Source organism: Sus scrofa, chromosome 15 (genome assembly GCF_000003025.6).
Source record: "Sus scrofa isolate TJ Tabasco breed Duroc chromosome 15, Sscrofa11.1, whole genome shotgun sequence".
In the NCBI taxonomy this organism is placed as follows: Eukaryota; Metazoa; Chordata; class Mammalia; order Artiodactyla; family Suidae; genus Sus; species Sus scrofa.
In genome coordinates, this window is record NC_010457.5 from 84842162 (window position 1) to 84863599 (window position 21438).

A 21438-nucleotide genomic window follows, 5' to 3' on the forward strand; every position below is an offset into this window, starting at 1 on the left:
CCCACTGTGGTACAAGGGGAATAGCAGTGTCTCGGGAGCAGTGGGAAAAGGTTCCATCCCTGGCCCGGAACAGTGGGTTAAGGATTCAGCACTGCCACAGTTGGGGCTTAGGTTGCAACTGCAGCTTGGATCTGATCCTGTCCCAGGAACTCCATATGCCACAGTGTGGCCAAAACAAGAAAAAAAATGTGTGTGTGTGTTTCTGGAGTTCCCTCTATAGCTCAGTAGGTTAAGGACCTGATGTTGTTTCTGTGAGAAGATGGGTTTTATTCCCAGACTGGTTCAGTGGGTTAAGAATTGAGTGTTGCCACAAGCTGCAGCATAGGTCGCAGATGTGGCAAGGATCACGTGTTACCTTGGCTGTGGCGTAGGCCATAGCTACAGCTTCCATTCAACCCCGACCCTGTAAGTTGCCTCATGCCGCAGATGGAGTCATCAAAACGAAAAAAAAAAAAAACAAAAAAAAAACAAAAAAAAAACAAAAAAACCAAGAAACTAGTTTTCATTTTTACATAACTTTTAGGAAACTGTTATTATATGCAAAATGTTAATTTTAACATTTTCTTTGCAAAGAGAGACTACTTTCAGGAGTTCTCTTAAGGCACAGCAGGTTAAAGTCCAGTGTCTCACTGAAGCAGCTTGGGTCATTGTGCAGCACAGGCTGGCCCAGGAACATCTACATGCCACAGGGGCATAAAGGTGTTTATTAGTGCACAATTCTTTTAACGTTTTTGTATATTTGAAATTTCTCATAATACAATGTAAAAGCAGTTTTGAACGGTAGGCATTCTGAGGCAGAAAAATCAGTTTCTAAGACTACACTTAATAAACTGCTCTCCAGAGTTGCAATCAAGATCTCGGGAAAAAAAAAAAAAAAAAAAAAAACACAAAACCAACACTCTAGTTCCTTAAAGTAATGGCAAATACTGATATTTAGCTGCCAACTATGTTTTTAAACTCCAGTTATAGGAAGCTGATCCAAGAAGGCAGAAGACTAATAATTTAGAGCTTTCAAAATTTTTGAGAAATTCAAACTATAGCAGAACAATTATCAAAATAAAGTACCCAGGTTATTTACTTTGCCTTGCTAAATTTAAGTCCTTTCATCTTGTTTCAATTTATATACTAGCTGGCAGGTATGTATAGATATGCAGAAATTTATTTATAATTTACAATGAAATAGTATTATATGCATATCTATATAAGAAAGAAAGAGAGAGAGAAAGAAAAACTTTAAACAATGTAAGGCTATTTTGCCCTTCACTGTACTTCCTGTTTGCACACCCACAGTGAACAGACAGGAGTGAAACCGCTGGTCCCTCTGCCTGCCTCAGTTACCCAGTGCCTCTAATAGAGTGAGCATCCTGGTGGGCTGAGCGTGATTCTAGCATATATAAGCATGCATTTTCTTACCACAAACCTAATCATAAGCCAACTGTGCCCTCTAGAACTCAGCCTCAATGACATGTTCCGATGCTAGAAAAACCTAGTATGCTCATGGAAAAATAATTCATAAGTCTCTAATCCTTCCTTAGGCATTTTTCAAGGGTAATTTCGACTATCAGGAATTTTTACATGACATTCTAATTTCAGAACCTAACCTTACATAAGATGCAAATACATTGTATGCATCTCAAGTTTTGAAGGGCTCTGAAGTGGTGACAGGAACTACAGATTCTAATCTCAGCCCTACTATTAATTAGCTGTGTGATTCTGGGTGAGTAACTAACCTTTGAATCTCAATTCCCTCAAATATAAAATAAGGCAGTTGGTTGAGATGATCTCTAAGTTCCCTGAACCCTTTCAACCATCTATGATTTCACAGAATTTTTTTTTCACAATTTATTAGCTATACGTCTAACTACTATTATTGACCTAAAAAGCAGTATGCTATCTAATGATGAATAATACAAATTACTGAAGTTCCCATAGTGGCTCAGCGGTTAACGAACCTGACTAGCATCCAAGAGGACTCAGGTTCGATCCCTGGCCTCACTCAGTTGTTTAAGGATGCAGTATTGCTGTGAGCTATGGTATAGGTCGAAGACATAGCTCAGTTCCCGTGTTGCTGTGGCTGTAGTATAGGCCAGTGGCTACAGCTCTGATTTGACCCCTAGCCTGGGAACCTCCATATTCCAGGGGTACAGGACTAAAAAGACAAATAATAAGAATTACTAATCAGCAGCTCAGAGAACAAGGAAAGTTATTAATACTAATACACTGTGAGATCTGATAACTTTCCTTTCCAGAAGTTAAAAAATTTTTTTTTCATTTGAAGACCACTATTTCCTCAATAGTGAAAAAACAATCAGTAAAAGAATCATTACATTATAAAACAATACTGGAAGTAGATGTGATTAAAGTCAATTGATCTCAAACATTTAACCCTGTGTTCTGCAAGGTGGTTTAAAATGAAAAAATCTATTATGTCAATAATGCTAATACAGGAAAAGGATACAAAGGATTGTTTGCTCTGACTAAAGGTCCTCCATATTTCACAAACGTGCAAATAATCTGCCTTCATACTCGTGCTTTATTGCAGTGGTTTACAAATTAGGCTGCATATTAAAATTATCTGGGAAGCTTAAAGAATTTTTTTTAAAAGTCTGATGACCAGGTCTCCCAACAACAACTGGATCAGTGTATCTGGAGGTGGACCCACAGGCATTAAAATTTGAAAAAAATCCCCACATGATTCTAACATGAAGTCAGACTTCAGTCCCTCAATATCACACATAGGAAAGGAAGTTGGGAAGGAGGTTTTTTGTTCTTGTTGCTGCAATGATGGGTAGGCTCAAGCAAATACAAAGACTTAAGTGTTGTCTTCACCCAAGAAATATAAACATTAAAAAAATCCAAGAATCTGTGGGTTGAAATATAAACTTTTTTTATTTTTTAAATAAAATTACATTTTAAGCTCTGACTAGCTTTTGTTCAATATATTAAAATATAAGGAGGTATTTATAACTATACAGTGAAATAGCGACCTAAACATAAGATACTTTCTACCAAATTCACTTCTCTAAGTTTTCTTAAATTACATGGTGTATAGATGGATGCTCAACCTTTGCATTCCTTAAAAAGGTGACAGTACATACATTTTGTAAATCTGTATCATTCAGTGCATCAGGAATGTAAAATGTCTTTATCTGCTGTGGCATCAGAAATTACTGATTCTAGTGTTTTCAATTATAATTTCACTGCTAACAAAAGCAGGTAAGGTTGGAAAGCATACTCTAACAAGAGCAGGAATCATTAGTAAGTAAATGACAGCATATTGAAATTTAAGAAGACACCTGTAAGAGTCACCTTGGAATGCTGAGTAGGTAGTCTAAGGTGACACTTAGCTCATCCATATTTGTCTGTTCCAGGCATAATGGAATTGTCAGAATGAGGCCACTTCGTCTGTCCTTCCCGCCTATTAAAAAATACATAAATTTAACATATAACAGATATTAAAGCACTAAATGAATAATATATATTTGGATCCAATGTTACTAAAACAATTATAAATTTAAAACGAATAAAAACTAATGGCTGTTTATTTTACACATTGTAAATGTTTATAGTATAACAGCAAAATTATATAAAATTTAGGAAAAATAAGAGGAAAAAAATTCACCCATGAAATCTTCACTTAAACATAAGTTACCATTGTTTAATTTCTTCAGTCTGCTTTTTACTGTAATCAATTCATCAAACACCTATTGTTCGCCCAGCAGAGTAAGCATTTACAAATAAATTTCCAATCAACCTAGGAGGAAAAGCTTTAAGTCATAAGAAATAACAGCATGAATTAAGACGGCTTATGTGCTAGGCTGTATTGTCCAAAATATATAAAATATTATAAAAAGGAATTTATAAGACAGTAAGAGTTGTAATAAATATAAAAAGCTTCACGGAACAGTTAAAACTTGAGAAATGGGCAAAATTTATAAACCAAGTCAAAAGCACATTCTGTGACGAAGATTAGAGTTAATTCACAAAGGCCAGAAAGGCATTCTTTGTTCATGAGGCAATAAATAGAAAGCCTGGTTCAGCTGAGAAGCGTGTATAGGACTTGGATATAGAAGCCTGAAAGCCAGGTAGTGGAACACACTTACATTTCATGGATGTTGAAGTCCTCTTCAATTTTCTATAAGTATTAAAATATAACTAGTACTTTTATACACACATAGCATCTTTGAAAGTTTCCCACACAATTGATTTTCACACTGAAGCCCATCTTTTGACCCAAATGACATTTATGGCAATTTTAGAAACTTAAAAACCAGCAAATACTAAAGCTAAAGAAAGCAATTCTACATGATCTCTATCACAAAAAAAACTGAAAGGATTGAAATAAAAAAATGACTCCTATGGATGACATAGATGCAATTCACGACGTACCAACAATAAATGATCTTTTATCAGGATAAGCATATAAATTACTAATATTCAACCACTTTGTTTAATATCAATAAAGCTAATTGCAAAGGATTCAGCTTAATAGATGCAAATTTTTTTTAAGAATACAGATTTTATTTTTTTAAATGAATTGTGCCCACGGTTTTCAATGTTGGTTTGAAAAGGTTTTTTTTTACTATTAAAAAAGTCTGAAAATTACTAGTTGAAATAAATTTAGTAGACAAAGTCCAGAGGGATTGGGCTCAGAGAAGTTTCAACTGCTTCTCAAAAACTGCTAAGCTCTATCCCTGCGTTAAACCAAATCTGCAAAGATTCATATCTGAACTGTAGCAGTCTGACCCTCTGAAATTGTCTGCAGAGGACAGGTCTAATCTTCAAAACCACATCAAACCTCATGCCCTCAGCTTTCACTAAGGGACAATAAAATAATCACCAGTATAAATGCAAAAGAAGGCAGATGCCAAAAAGAAAAAGACACTCCAGAAAGGTATGGTCCCTAGGGTCAAAATGCTGCACAAAAACAAGTGTATTAAGAATTAAAAAATGTCACTGATAAAGTTGTGGGTTTTTTTAATAGTAATATTCACTCTTGGCATCAGTATGGGCAAACAGGCATTTTTTAAAAAAATATTTCTATTGCAGTACTGTTGATTTACAATGTTTAAAGTGTACAACAAAATGATTCAGTTATACATATACATATTTCAGATTCTTTTCCATTATAGGTTACTTTAAGATACTGAATATAGTTCCCTGTGATATATACAGTAGGTCCTTATTGTTTATCTATTTTATATATATAGTAGTGTATAGTAGAAGTAGTTACTTCCAAATTCCGACTGTACACCTCCTCCTCCTCTACATTTTGGTAATTGTAAGTTTGTTTTCTGTCTGTGAGTCTATTTCTGTTTTCAAACAGTAGGTCCTTATTGTTTATCTATTTTGTATATATAATAGTGTATAGTAGAAGTAGTTACTTCCAAATTCCAAGTGTATACCTCCTCCTCCTTTACATTTTGGTAATCGTAAGTTTGTTTTCTGTCTGTGAACCTATTTCTATTTTCAAACAGGCATTTTCATACGTTGGTGGGAGAAATAATTGAAACAGTATTATTCTTAGAGGGCAATCTGACAAAACCTAAGACAAATTTAAATGTAAATTCTCTTTAGTACCTTCACTTGTAGGAATTTATACTGCTGAACTTGTATAAAATGCACTGTGAACAAGAACATTCCCTACAACATCATTCACATCGCAAAAATACTTAGAGAAAACGGAAGTGTCAACTGGTAAGGGAAGAAGATTTTTTTAAAGGAGAATACAAAATAAATAAACAATACTAGTGGAATTCAATATCTTATTCTGCCCTTTATAATCTATGCTAAAAAAGTATCCTAATTTAAATAGAAATATAACATACATTAAAAAAGGACTTAGGCCTAAATATCAAGCCTGAATATCAAGACAATTCTGACAGGACCTGAAGAGAATAAGAAAGGAAACAAGCAAAATAATTTAATTTAAATAATCTTAAATAGACAGGCCACAGTACCTATTCTAAAGCATGTGCAAATTTAATCAATGATCCAAAATTGCAGAAAACTGCTACACCCAGTGTCACCACTTGCTTTCACACTAGTAAAACATCTCAAAGCTTCTCTTTGACTCTTCCTAGCTGATGCAGACTTTGGATTAATAACTGAAGATTTATTCAAGTCTGTTATAACCAAGTTTGGTGAAAACCATATAACTTGTACTTCATAATTTCTCCTCATGGGAAGATGAAAGACAGAAGGTAGGATGGAAGGTATAATACAAATGAATTACTCTGTAGTTCAGAATCAATCATTTAGATGCTGGTTAATCAGTTATTTTCAGCCTGTATTAATTATTTCATTTTTATATGAGAAGTGAGAAGTTATGATCTTTCCCTTGCAGAGGTCATTTCAGTCAAATTACAGAACCAAATAACAATAGACCTGCCAAGTAACAACAGTGACTGAGTTGGCTTGCATAGCAACCCATTCTGAGTAAAAGGTGTCTAAAAAATACCTTCAAAATAAAACTGTCATAGAAAAAGAAAACACATTCCTGCCAAACTGACCAAAAAGAAAAAAGGAAAAAAAAAAAAAGCTTAAACAATTTTATACATGAAACACTTCCAATGTTAAGGTGAAAACATACCTGAAAGGGGAGATCCCATTGTGGCGCACTGGTTAACGAATCCGACTAGGAACCATGAGGTTGCGGGTTTGATCCCTGGCCTTGCTCAGTGGGTTAAGGATCCAGCATTGCCATGAGCTGCAGTGTAGGTCACAGACATGGCTTGGATGTGGCGTTGCTGCACCTGTGGTGTAGGCCAGAGGCAACAGCTCCAATTACACCCCTAGCCTGGGAACCTCTATATGCCGCAGGTGTGGCCCTAGAAAAAGACAAAAAAAAAAAAAAAAAAAAAAGAAGAAGAAAGAAAACATACCTGAAAGGAAGGCTAGTTTTTTCTTCAGAATGGGTAATATTACTGAGGCCTCCATTTTACTCTCGTAACTTCCTCTAGTAAATTTTCTTTTCTGAAAACACAGAAAGTGAAATGTCAACTACAAGATAATAATTACTCAATGATATATACACACACATGCACAGAGACATATGTCATTTTTTTGGCTGCACCTGTGGCACACAAAAATTCCTGGGCCAGGGATTGAACCTGCTCCACAGCAGTGACAACGCCCGATCCTTAACCTGCTGTACCACCAGGAAACTCCAGACTTACCTCATTTGACTGTTTCCCTTTATTTTATTTTTTACATATTAAAGGCGTGTGGAAACCCTGCATTAAGCAAGTCTATTGGTGCCATTTTTCCACCAGCATTTGCTCATTTAATGTCTCTGAGTCACATTTTGGTAGTTCTTGAAATATTTCAAACTTTTCCATTATTATATTTTTTATGGTAGTCTGTGATCAGGGAGTGAGCCTTGATGTTACCACTGCAAAAAGATTACAATTTGCTGAAGGTTCAGATGACGGTTAGAATTTGTTACCACTAAAATATTTAAAATTATGGTGTGTATGTTGTTTTCTTAAATATAATGTTATCATACACTCAATAGACTACTGCATTGTGTCAACACGACTTTTATATGTACTAGGAAGCCAAAAACTTCATGTCACTCACTTTATTATGACATTTATTTTACTGTGGATGACATTATCATCTAGAACTGAGCCAGAAGAATCTCCCAAATATGCCTATACTTGATGGCTTACCTGGGGTTTCTGAATTTCAGCGTTATTGACATTCTCAGTTAGGTTATTTATTCTTTTTTGTAAGGAGTTCTCCCATGCATTGTATAGTATTTAGCAGCATCCTTGGCCTCTTCCTACTAGATTACCAACACCACTTCCCCTTCCCAGTTGTGACAAACAAAATGTCTCCAGATGCTGCCAAATATCCTCTGGCCAGTAGATTTACAGCCCAGTTGAGAACCACTCACTTAAATGTTTTTCAGAGCAATGCTCTTGGGCTAGAATAGTACCTGGTACAAAGCAGTGACTCAAAAAGTTACTGCAAAAAGGAATGAATCAGTCAAACAGGCAATATTCTATTATTCTCCTTATTAGTTACACAGCTCAATTCCAAATAATCTGCTTCTTTCAGATCATCTATCAAGTGGCTTTCCTTGATTTCCCATGTTTTTGCTTCCCCATCACACATGGTAACACATCTTACCCTCGTGTTTATTAACCTCAAAATATCTCCTAAAGCACTATTTCAATTTTTGTGCCCACTATTATCTCTATCTATTTTGTATTTTAAATTCTGCAGGGAAAAATCTGATTAGCCCAGTTGATCTTTCTGTACCAAGGCAATTCACTGATCTTGGTTTGGTTTTCTAGTGTGCACTCAGGCAGAGCCAAGACTTTTGGTTAAATACAAAATGGGACTTCCATACAGCAAGGGCTAAGAGCAAATGGGAGCTTTGGCATGGCAGGAATCTGCATGCTTAGCCAACCCTGTGACTATCAAAGCAGGATTTTAAGAAAAGAGTATTTTTAAAAGAAAACATAAGAGGAAAATCAAAGGCTCAGGTCTGAGAGAGTATTCTCATCACATTTTATCCCTCCTCCCCTTGTCCCACTGCAGCCCCCCGCCATCACTATATACTGACAGTTTCCTGGAGGACACTGTAAAACTGCATTGTACTTAGTGAAAGTATACTCTTTTTCTATAAACAGCTGCCTCTTTTTTGAGATGTAACTGGCATATAAAGTTATATTAGTTTCAGGTATACAGTAAGATTCAATATTTGCATGTATTGCACAATGGTCACCACAATAAATCTAGTTAACACCCACCATTTTACACAGTTGTAAAAATTTTTTTCTTGTGATGAAAACTGTTAAGACCTACTCTTTTAGGTCTTTCAAATATGTAATACAGTGTGATTAACTATAGGCACCAGAAAGCATACTCTTTTGAAATAATTTTCCAGCAAAGCAGAAAATGTGACTCTACATGAAAGTATATTACTTATTCAGCAAATACTTGCTATGAATCTATCCCATTTCAAGCAATGTGCTGTCAGCTGAAGCTAAAAACTCAACTCATAGCCCTGGCCTGAAATAAAATGTAGTCTTTTGAGGGAAAAAATAAAAACACAAAAGAAAGAGATTATTAAGGGAAAAAAAATGCAGACTTAATACTTCTCAAATAATGACTATTTAAGCAAGCTACTTAAAAAAGTACAGTATTTTACAGCTTTTGCATGTACAATTTAAAAAAAAAAATCTCCACCGGAGTTCCCTTCATGGCTCAGTGGTTAACAAACCTGACTAGTATCCATGAGGATGCAGGTTCGATCCCTGGCCTTGCTCAGTGGGTTAAGGATCCAGCATTGGCGTGAGCTGTGATGTAGGTCACAGACGAGGCTCGGATCTTGTGCTGCTGTGGCTGTGGCGTAGGCCAGCAGCTACAGCTCTGATTTGACCCCTAGCCTGGGAACCTCCGTGTGCTGCAGGTGTGGCCCTAAAAAAGCAAACAAACAAACAAAAAATCACCACTGCTTGCACCTATCTACAAAAGAAACCATGCTGTCAAAGTAAATATGATATATTCTTTTCAAGTTATATCCTTAAATAAGTTTTTGCAATTTGTTTTACATCAGTCCAGGCTAACATACTATTAGCAGAAAGAAGTTTTATCCTTGAATATGTGTTTGCAATTTGTTTTATATCATCAGCTCAGGCTAACATACAATTAGCTCTCATTTTATATTTTTAACCTAAAATAGTAGCACTTCATGTTTCCAGATCAGTATCTTGACCTGATGAGTTTGTTACCCTGTTCTACCAGGACCAGACAGCTCAGACTCATGCCTAAGGTCCCTTTGCTTGTGACCAGCTGGTCAAAGACCAAATGCAAATGCTTGATAATGTGACTATGAAAGTCAACATTTAACAAGTGTTTACTAAAAGGCATATACTGTTCTAAGAGATTTACTTATATAATTTAATTATTCCTCACAACATTTCTATGAGGTAGGTACTATTATTAACCCCATTATAGGAAAGTAAACTGGGACCGAGAGAGGTTAAATATGGCCCAACATCTCAAAGTTAGTAAGAAGGGAAGTTAGGACTCACACCTAGGCCATCTGTATCCAGTAAGCTGGATATCCTCATGTCACACTATCAGCTTATCAATAAAACAGCTCTGAAAATAGTCAGCAACATCTGGCCAAATGAACAAGATGGAGTTCTAGTTATATGCAAAATAAAAATATCTAGAGGACATATATAATACATATACTATACAATTTATGTATAGCGTGCATGCTACTATCTTGATTCATGCTAAAGCACAAACACTTTCACCTACCACTGCTTTTGTATCATTACAAATGTCAACAGAGTGAAAAAGGGCATTATTAAGAATTACTATGAATTATTATAAAAATAGTTTTTGAACTCACAGACTCCCTGAAACCTAGCAACAAGAAACCTGCTGATCTAGGCTATAAATGGGATGCTCCCACAAAGGGATTTCAAACTTGAAGGAGTAATGCAGATATAGGAATAACTTAGTCACAGAAATAAACTGGCTTCCTAGCCAGACTTTTTCCTACGGTAGGAACACAGGGAACTTCTCAATTGCCTTTTGTTCCTTCCTATTTTTTCTGAGCCTATTTCTCCATCCTTCTCATAAATTCTGTGAGTTATACAGCATCTTTCTAATAAATCCCTTTTCTGCTTACATTAGCTAAAGCAGGCTTCTCTTTTAAAGAGCCAGCGGAGGAGTTCCCCTCGAGGCTCAGCAGAAGTGAATCTGACTAGCATCCATGAGGATGCATATTCAACCCTTGGCTTGGCCCAGTCAGTTAAGGGTCCAGGGTTGCTGTGAGCTGCAGTGTAGGTCACAGATGTAACTTGGATCTGGCATGGCTGTGGCTGCGGTGTAGGCCATCAGCTTCAGCTCCGATTTGACCCCTAGCCTAGGAACCTCCATATGCTGTGGGTGTGGCCCTAAAAAGACAAAAAAAAAAAAAAAAAAAAAAAAAGCCAATGGAAAAACTTGATTGGTACAGGAGGTAAAACTACAATTTAGAGTTTGGTAGATCATACCTGCAATCACTCTATGCTGCTGCTTCTTTTTTGTGATTTGGGGTTTGTTTTCCTTTTTTTGATCTGTTGCCATTTACTCTGAATGAAAATGTCCATTGAGGTTTTAAGCCTTCTCAATAAAACCCAATTAACGAGTACCCAAGAGAAAAGAACATGTGGAATTCTAAGGTGTAAGAAATGATAGCTATAGGTGATCCTTCAAGTAATATCTGTGTTATCCAAGCTTTGCAAGTCAGGTTATCAATTTTATGCCAACAAGTGCCAAAGTTTTCACCACTCTGTTCTCCACACACTTAAAGTGCAAAAGGCAGATAGTTTCAGTCTCTGGTCTTGATTTACCTCAGCAAACTATGATATGTGAAAGAAATCTTACATTTTATCTCTATTTCCTAGACACAGACGCTTTATCCAAACTTTCTGTGACTTCACAAAACTACCTCAGTATGGCAAAATACTAAATTGTTTTTATTTAATCCAATAGCTTTCTTTTTAAGAACATCTTGAAAGTGGTGAAAAAGTAATTTGAAGTAATGAGAAATACGGGGTTTTGGCTGTCTGGGCCAAGATCAAATGAACTGATGGATAAAATGTGAAGCAGTAAAGAGATGAAAGCTGCAATGTTTACTCTTTATATCTTCCTCCCTTCTAGAGTTTCTTTCCCATCAATCTCTTTCATTGTTATCATAAAAGAGATGGGTAATGAAAAATAATGACTACTGTACTATAAATTCCAATTAAATTTGGTTTCAAAAGTTATTTGTTTTAGACTTTTCATGCCATTAGCACAGCCATAAGAAACAAAACAACAAAAAACAAAATCTGCCTACCTCTGATTACCTTACATATCTTATAAAGCAATGTATAAAACACACAAAATAAAGAATCTTACAAAATACATATCCACTACCATCATCACAATAAATGTTAACACGAGGTATCTGCTCATGCTCTTCTCCAATGGGTAGATACAGATCATTATTTTTCACAAGAAGCTTATTCAACCTAAATATATCTGAGTGAATTACATTCTCAAACAAGAAATGAAATCAATGATGTACACATACCAGATATGAACTGATGAAGGTTGGCAAGGAAATTTTTTTCTTTAAAAAAACTTGCCAAGTGAAGCAGGCTAAAAAATGGCAGAAAATTCAACATTTCACAATATGCTTAACACAAATTTGTCATATTTCATATATGGTCATTTAAAATGACCTATTTTAAGTCACAATTATTATACATAAAAGAGGCAGAAGCCAGAGTTTATAGCAGGTGAGATGTACTGGAGACTGGTAAATATAATGAAAAATGTGCAACCATGATGGCATGTTACCTTCAACCAAAAGAAAGAAAATACCAAAGTAAATGAATACCATTACTAGATGCAAAATAAATCCTACGTAAAAACAGGGCCCTTCCACTGATGAACTCTGAGAAATTCTGCAAAATATAAGAAGACTAGGATTCAACTTATATTTGTACCTATCTTCTAGTCTGAAGATCTTGAAGAGTTAAGAAGAAAACTGAGGCAACCAAGCAGTTAACTGATATTTTGTCTTCCCCAAAGCAGAGACCAAGTCCTACTAATTTTTATATTTATTTACTCATTCCTTCACTATTTAACAAATCTACAATAATCAGCCATTAGATTGAGGCAAGGCAAGGTGCTGGCTATCTCGGCATTCAAAAAGTATCTGATTAGGAGTCCCCGTCGTGGCTCAGCAGACACGAATCTGACCAGCATCTGTGAGGACAGGGATTAGATCCCTGGCCTTGCTCAGTGGGTCATGGGTCTGGTGTTCCTATGAGCTATGGTGTAGGTTGCAGATGGGGCTTAGATCTGGCGTTGCTGTGGTTGTGGTGTAACCTGGCAACTGCAGCTCTGATTCAACCCCTGGCCTGGGAACCTCCATACGCCACAGCTGTGGCCCTAAAAAGACACACACACACACAAATCTGATTAATGAATGGATAAATGAACAAACAAATGAACAAACATATGGACAAACAGCAAAATGAAACACATACTCTAGGAACCCTAACGTGATCACAACTACCTGAATGTTAACACCTTGTGGTGTAAATATAGATCACATGTGCATACTTTTCCTTCAAAGCAGTTTTTCCTAGCTCTTCTCCTGGGACAGATCCCACAGATTCAGCAGCTATATAAATCACTGGATGTGAAGGAAGGCATGTAGGTCCATGATGATAATTAAGGCGGACCGCAATGGGTGCTACCAATGGGATGCCATTAGAGGGCAGCAGAGGATGTGTTTAGTAGCAAGAAAAGAATTGCAAGCCTTTTAATCAAGCCTGGGCAAATTCCACTTCCTAAGAGATTGTAATTGATGATATGAGTAGGTACACTGGAGCTCCTCTACCAGTAAGAATAAAGCAACCAGTTTATTTGGAAATTTTAGTTAGATTCTTCAGAGCATTTTTAACCACCAGTGAAAACCCATTAGGATAGCCTAAGGCTAATTAAGTCATCTCTAATAAGTTCGCATCATGTAGACACATAGTGGCAATGAACAATATCAGAAAGCAGTCTCCTTAGCTTTTTAATTCCAAAAGAAATATTTTAGCTGCTCTTAAATTCAGATTAGAAATACCTTCAACTATTGTTACGAAGTAAGAGCAATCTTAAAGTTAACAAAAAAAGGAGCACACATAGAAGTACATACTACCTCCTTGCAGGGCTCGTCATACTATGTAACTTTATATAAATTTCTACAGAAATAAATATTACTCAACTTTAGGAAAATATATAATAAGGCAGATCAACAGTTGAAAATATGTTATTTTTTGTTACTGTAGATGCTACTGCATGATTGTTAATCTGGTATTACAACAATTCTGACAGTTGTAAATAAAAGAACAACAATCCTTTTGGATAGATTTTAAATGAAAATGCTAAAATAATAGTTAACTTTTACTACAATACGGATCTGTCCAAAACAGTTATTCCTCTAAATAAAATTAAAAGCCTAAGTATCACTATAAAATACCATTTTAACAGATGGATCAGGACCTAGTTTATTAAGTGAGGGAGGGAGAAAAGAACAAAGGGAGAAAGGAAAGAGAAAGTTCTGAGTTCTCTATGAAAATATAATCTACCTCAAAGCAAATTCTATATTAAAGGTCCAATGGGAATTTTAAAAATGCAAAAGTTGATGGTAATGACAGATTACCACTTAAAAATCCTTTTCAAAAACAATATAAGCAAGACACCTACACCACCCCCCCTGCCCTGTCCCTTTTCCACAGAAGCCAGGTACTGATACCTAAAAAGTCAGAAGCAGAGGGAAGTCAGGTCTTTAAGGACTTCTCCACCTCTCTATTCAGTCTACCAATCCCTTAGCAGCTGCAAACCTTCATGTTTGAAGATCTAGCTTCAAAAACTCAACTCTCTGCATTTTTTTTTCTTCAAATCTTTGGCTTTTCCTATGTTAATTTACAGATAAATCTTTCTTCACCAAAATTCAGATAGCAAAAGGGAAAAGGAATATTGCTTTAGAGAAGTGATTCAGGCTTGTGGAATTTCAGTAAGGTAAAGATATTTCTGGCATTCCCAACTATAGAGGACCTCACCCCATGGCTAGAGCTTCCTTACCTGCTGCCAGAGCTCTCTGAGGCAAGCTCCCTTCCTGCATGGCTTCTGCATCTGAGTCTAAGAAGCCTGGACCACTTCCAGCCCCAAGGCAATGGATGTGTCCACTGAGTTCACCTGGCTGGGCAGGTCATCCTCCATCATCGGGGTCGGGGGGACACATCCCACCATAACAACTGTACAAACTCATGGTCTTATTTCTGGATACCAACCTTTCTTTACCTGCTCTATGTGTCTCTTCCCTTCCTGTTCATATCAAAATTTCTCTGGGTCATCACTAGAACTCTTCTCTACTGACCTTTATCTTAGAAGGCAGTGTTCTTCCTCAACACTTGGAAAAGACATACATCCCTTTCACTGAGCTAATGTCAGACTAAATCTAATTCAGACATATAATAATCTAATGGATTTGAACAGAGGTTTATATGTATCATCAGGTTCCTAATTCCAAATAACTGGTATACAAATTAATTTCTAGTATCCAATTGTTTATATGTTGGATACCACACACACACACACACACACACACACACACACACACGAGTACTTTTGTTCAAATGAAACTATATGTATAATTTTATATATAATGTATATTTTATACATATAAATAACACAAATTAAGATTTTGGCATTATTAAGTTGGGTTTTTTTTTTTTTTTTTTTTTTTTTTGTCTATACTGAAAAACACCAAACACCACACTGGAGAAGTTAAAAACACAAAGTTAAAAAATACGAAAAAAGGACTTAATAAGAGTACAAAAAAGAAAGTTTAAAAAATTTAAGTTACCTAAAGAGATGGAAAACTGCTCAAAAAATGCCAATTATTATGATATTACCCAAGCAAAAGAAGCCAGCAGAACATATGAAAGAGTTATTTTCCATCAGATTAAAAGTCCATTAAAAAAATCAATATATAATGTATTTTTAAGGTAAAATTGCCAAAACAATACTGAACATACTGTTAATCCTTTAACTCGTTCAGTATCTGAAAATGTCACATCACAATCACATGGAACAAAGTAATATGAGACACATATGGAAAACTATTTACAAAATGAGCCCCTCTCTCATCCCTCATAAGGACTGTGAATAATACTAGATATCTTTTCCAAGCAAAGTCTTCCCCCACTGAAGACCTTTCTGCCATGGGAGTCTATTCTAAAGAGTTGTTCTCCCTGAAAGGCAGTTTGGTGCAGTGGTAAACATCATGGTCTTTCAGCCAGGGTGTGACTCTGAGGCAGCCACATACTAGCTAGGTGGTTTTGGCAACTCTTTTACTTTGTTTTATGAGCATAATTACTGAACATAACTCAGAGGACCCAGGATTAGTTGATCCAATGTATATACAGTGTTTAGTATATTCCAGAATGAGAAGCACTCAGTAAATGGCACCTATAATTTGCAGCTAAATTTTCCTTTCTCCACCAATTACTGTTTTACTATCACTGATTCTCCACAGAGGCCGGAGCCAAAGCACTCCCACTAAGATCTTCTTGGTCAAACAGACTGAAATGGTTACAAACTTGTTACAAGTGGCTTAACACATCTTGGCTTTTTTTTTTTTTTTTTAATGTTCCAAGAATATTATTTCATGATCAGAACAACATGCAATTATATTAACATCCCCACTTTTTCTGATAAGAAAACTGAGGCATAGAGAAATTAACTCATTTGCCCAAGACCATATAGAAATTAAGAGATTTATAACCAGGGACTTAGAACCATAGAGGGAATCTGCACTAATGTTTTCATTTTATTGATAAGGAAATTGTCCTAGTACATTTGGGCTATTATAATAAAAAACATCATAGATTAAATGGCTTATAAACAATAGAAATTTATTTCCCACAGTTCTGGAGGCTGAGAAGTCCACAGCAGGCAGATTCAGTGTCTGCTGAGGGCCCACCTGAACTACAAAGGGCTGTCTTCTACATTTGTCCTTACATGGCAGAAGGACAAGGGAGCTCTCTGGGGTCTCTATTATAGGAGTACCCTTCACCTCCTAAGGCTTTATCCAGATACCATCACACAGGGGATTAGTTTTCAATATATGAATTTTGGGAGGATACAAACATACAATCTAGAGTAGAAACTGAGATCTGTAGACATAGATTTACCCTTTTAAGACTGGACATCACACGAATCATAATATGAAACCAAGGCTCCTAAAACCCTGCAGAGAACTTCTCTCCACTATACTGTCACATAATAAAATCAAAATTAAAAACACAGGAATAACAGAGAACCATTATTTCTAGTTAATATTTTTTTGTAAATATATCCCCGCAAAAACTTAAACACAAATGTTCATAACAGTATTATTCATAGTGTTAAAGACATGGAAACAATCCAAATGTCCATCAATTCTGAATGGATGACGAAAATGTGGTACATCCAGATAATGGAATATTACTCAGCAATAAAAAGAAATGAAGTATAGCTACATGGTAACAACATGGATGAACCTTAAAACAGTATGCTAAATTAAAGAAGCCAGACACAAAAGGTCTGGCCTTATAATAAATATCCAAAATAGGCAAATCTATAGAGACGTGGTTGTCTACAGCTGGGGCAGAAAGAAGATTCCTTTTAAGAGTGATGGGAATGCTCTGAAATCAAACTGTGGTGATGATTCTGTAAATCTATTAAAAAATCACTGACCTGTATACTTAGAATGGGTGAATTTTATGGTAAATTCCACTTAAATAAAATTGTCAAAAAATAATTTAAAAAATAAAGAAGAGGACTGCCTATTCTGTAAATCAGGATAATCTAGAGTAAAGTGATATGCACTTTAAGTATTAAAAAATAAAAACTAAAAATATGTAAGCAACATGTTCCAGAATGTCTGTAAAACAAATTGCATATGCTAGGCAATTTATCCCCCTGACTTCCACTATAATTAGAACATACTTCCATGAAAGAACTTCAGCAGCAAAGGCCAATTTCTTCAACACTGTATATCCTGGATATTGTAAAATCAGAAAAAAAAAATTAAATGGATTAAATAGAAGGAAAAAAGAAGAGTATAAGCAATAACAGTGGTACCACATTTATATTCACAATTGCCCAAACTATCACTTTAAGTAAATTGGTACTCTAAAAATCATTTAATTTAGTTTTGCTTATTTTTCACCTATAGGAAGACTTATAAAGAATGGTCTTATCTGTTAGGGTATCTCAGTTTTCATAACAACACACATAAAGACATCCAAGATTTGATTAAAGGTTAAATATAGATTTCTATCAATAGTATCACATGTCTTAAAACAAATCAAATCTACTTTTGAGTAAAGTGTAAAATGTTCTTTTGAATTAAAATTCTAAGACTTTTTGGCATTTCCATTCCCTAAAAATCAAAGGCTTAGAGGCTCACAGAATGCAAATGACTTTGAAACATCACCTACACTAAAAGATAGAATGTGAAATTAGTTACCAGTATATTTCTTTATAAGTCCAAATAAGACAACAAAGACGAAGATTATTGAGAATGTTCTTTATATAAAGCAGTATCCTAACCACTTCATGTTCCTTGTTTCATTTACAATTTACAACAATCCCATGAGGTTAGATTATTATTACTATTACTTAACAGCTGAGGCTAAGTGAAAGGAAGAGAGGTTAACCCGCCCAAGGTCATGCAGTTAATAAGCAGCAAACCTGGCATTCAAATGTAATGTTTAGTCCAAAGCCTAAGTGACATTACTGCTCTACCCTTGTTTGCTGTAGTAACCTTTATTATAATATGAATAATAACGATCTTTAACATCTTTCAAATAAAATTGTTCTTTTTTTAGCTATAATGACAGTAAGGTCCCGTTTATTAAAAAGAGTACCTTATCTTTTAGTGACAGATACTTGAATATTTTCGAGTGAAATATATCTGGGATTTGGGTCACTAATGGGGAGGGAGCACATGTGTGGAATAGGATTGGTCACTTCTTGATGATGCTGAAAGCAGAGAGATGAGGGGTAAACAGTGGTTCATTTTACTACTCTCTCTGCTCTTTTAAGTTTGAAAATATCCATGATAAAATTAAAAAGATGAAATCTGTAACCATACACATACTGTAAAAGAGAAAGCTACAATCCTTTACATTTTTTTTTTTTTTTTTGCATTTAGCAGTGTCTTATTTCAAAATCGAGGAGACAGGAAATAGACTACACATAACTTTAAAATATTCACATAGTATATTATCACATCCTAAAGCTCTTTACATAGGAAGATCTGCACACTTGGTCTCCATGTACGGCTGCTAGGAAGAGAACATATTCTGACACATGCAATAACCAGAATATAAAAAGAAGCAGGTAGGCAGGCAGAATCCCTGCTTTTACACTTCTTTGGCCCTGGACAATTTTGTTTCCTGCCCCTTTAGGTCTTTCTCACTTTGTGACTAGAGTCATGTTCTGAGCAGTCTCCCTCTCACTACCTCTATATTAAGCTCTTTAATGAGTAATTAAATCACTAAGAAAGGCAAAAGTTTATGTCCACATTAGGTACTCCCTATGATGTATGAACAGTGATGACTGGTCAGAAGACAGGAAGATCTCTGAGGTGAAGATTCAATTAAGTACCATAGGGTGTGACCAAGAGAAGAAAGAAGAATCCAAAGGTATTGTGTGTATCACATCTTAACACTTAAGAGCATATTCCGAATTTAATAACAACTTGTTTTACCTAGTCAACAGAGCCAAAAAGTTATTTCCGAAATCTAATGTAGGTGTTGGCTCAGTCATTTGAATGCCCACATCTGTTTTCCTAGGACAAAGTCTGGCACATGACCAATATACAATAAATATTCCCTGAATAAACTCTCTTCTTACGATCCTGCTAACTTTCTCAATTAGGTGCCACTGGGCAGAATAATTAGGAAGCAGGAGAAAAGGGGGAAAACGAGCTTAGATAATTTTAAACTTAACAAAGCACTATGAATAGAGCATATATTTACTCTGAAGAGAATATTAAATTACATAGTTCAGAGACCTTTACAGAACACATCTTGGGACCTGGCCCATCGGGATCATGAATGAAGAGAGGCATTTTATAAAGCCTTCTTTATGCTGAGCCAACTCTAAATTCTGGCTCTTAAAAATGGCTTATTTAACTTTACTACATTTACGGCCCGAGTTTTCATTATCTGTATTTCAACACTTGGAAAAAGCCACAACATGAACATTTTTCCATTTTCTGAAACTGCATCTTCACTTTTATAACAGTATTCATTCATCATCAGCCCCTCCTACACCTCACTTTCTCACGTTAATATCTATAAACACTTTCCAGCTCCTAGTTCTTGTTTGCATTATTTAGATGGCTCCTGACTCTTGCACCCACATATCATTTGGCAGATTATCTAATTTGTGGAATCCAGGAAAGCACCACAGAGGAAACTTTGGGATTCCTATGGACAACCAAAAAGAAGCTTTTGACTGCAAGTATTTCTAGTAATTAAAGCAATATCATTTCTGCTAGCAACTAATACTACATTCTAGAAGTGAGACTGTGGCAACAGCAATTTAAAAAAATACTATTTTTTGTTGGAACACACAACATACAAAATCAAAATGTTGAAATGAAAAACTGGTGATTATTTTACAGAAAAATAATTTAAATTTAAAAGGGCTTTCTTGAAGTAGCATCAGACTTCTCAAAAATGACATATTAAAAAAGGTCACATTATAAATGAGAAAGTATAAACCAAGGACATTATTTCTGGCCAAAATCTTCTCCTAGTATCAAGGCTATAGACAAACAATTTTAAATATGAAAAGAACTCAGGGGAAATTGTGCCCATGAGATCTTCTTGAGAAATCTACTAAATACTGAGATATATCTAACTAGTAGGCAACTGGGAAACTTCAGCAAAAGACTGATGATGAAGATTTAACATATTTAACTATAAAACTAACAGCAAAATAAAGTTGCAGTTAAGAGTTGAAGACAAAGATCTTCCAAGACTAAACGAGGATAAAAGAGAAAAGATGAACAGACCAATCACAAGTACTGAAAGTGAAACTGTGATTAAAAAATTTCAACAAACAAAAGTCCAGGACCAGATGGCTTCACAGGTGAATTCTATCAAACATTTAGAGAAGAGCTAACACCTATCCTTCTGAAACTATTCCAAAAAACTGCAGAGGAAGGAACACTCCCAAACTCATTCTATGAGGCCACCATTACCCTGATACCAAAACCAGACAAATACGCCACAAAAAAAGAAAATCACACGCCAATTTCACTGATAAACATAGATATGAAAATCCTCAAAAAAATACTAGAAAAACACATCCAAATATCCATTAAAAGGATTGTACATCATGATCAAGTGGGATTTATCCCAGGGATGCAAGGATTCTTCAATATCCGAAAATCAATCAGTGTGATATACCATGTTAACAAACTGAAGACTAAAAACCATATGATCCTCTCAATAGATGCAGAAAAAGCCTTTGACAAAATCCAACACCCTTTTCTGATAAAAACCCTTCAGAAAGTGGGCATAGAGGGAACCTACCTCAACATGATAAAGGCCATATATGACAAACCCACAGCTAACATCATTCTCAATGGTGAAAAGCTGAAAGAATTCCCACTGAGATCAGGACCAAGACAAGGATGTCTGCTCTCACCACTACTCTTCAACATAGTTCTGGAAGTCCTAGCCACAGCAATCAGAGAAGTAAAAGCAATAAAAGGAATCCAAATTGGAAAGGAAGAAGTAAAACTATCACTATTTGCACCTGACATGATACTATACCTAGAGAATCCTAAAGACTCTATCAGAAAACTGTTAG

At 35.5% G+C, this 21438-nt stretch overlaps 1 protein-coding gene across 6 annotated transcripts in view; it reads right to left on the reverse strand.

The window, feature by feature from the left end:
- The window catches only part of SESTD1 (SEC14 and spectrin domain containing 1), a 129658-nt gene that overhangs the window by 79239 nt on the left and 28981 nt on the right, over window positions 1-21438 (reverse strand). For 4 of the 6 annotated variants that reach the window (XM_021075320.1, XM_021075318.1, XM_021075322.1 and 1 more), the window contains 2 exons: window positions 6885-6975; window positions 3310-3418 (listed from right to left, as the gene is read on the reverse strand). In XM_021075320.1, the coding sequence (XP_020930979.1) occupies window positions 3310-3418; window positions 6885-6939 (164 nt within the window). In that variant the 5' untranslated portion in view covers window positions 6940-6975. Of the gene's footprint in view, window positions 1-3296; window positions 3419-6884; window positions 6976-7178; window positions 7373-21438 lie in introns of those variants that run through there. The other 2 variants (XM_021075319.1, XM_021075321.1) reach the window with 2 other exon arrangements.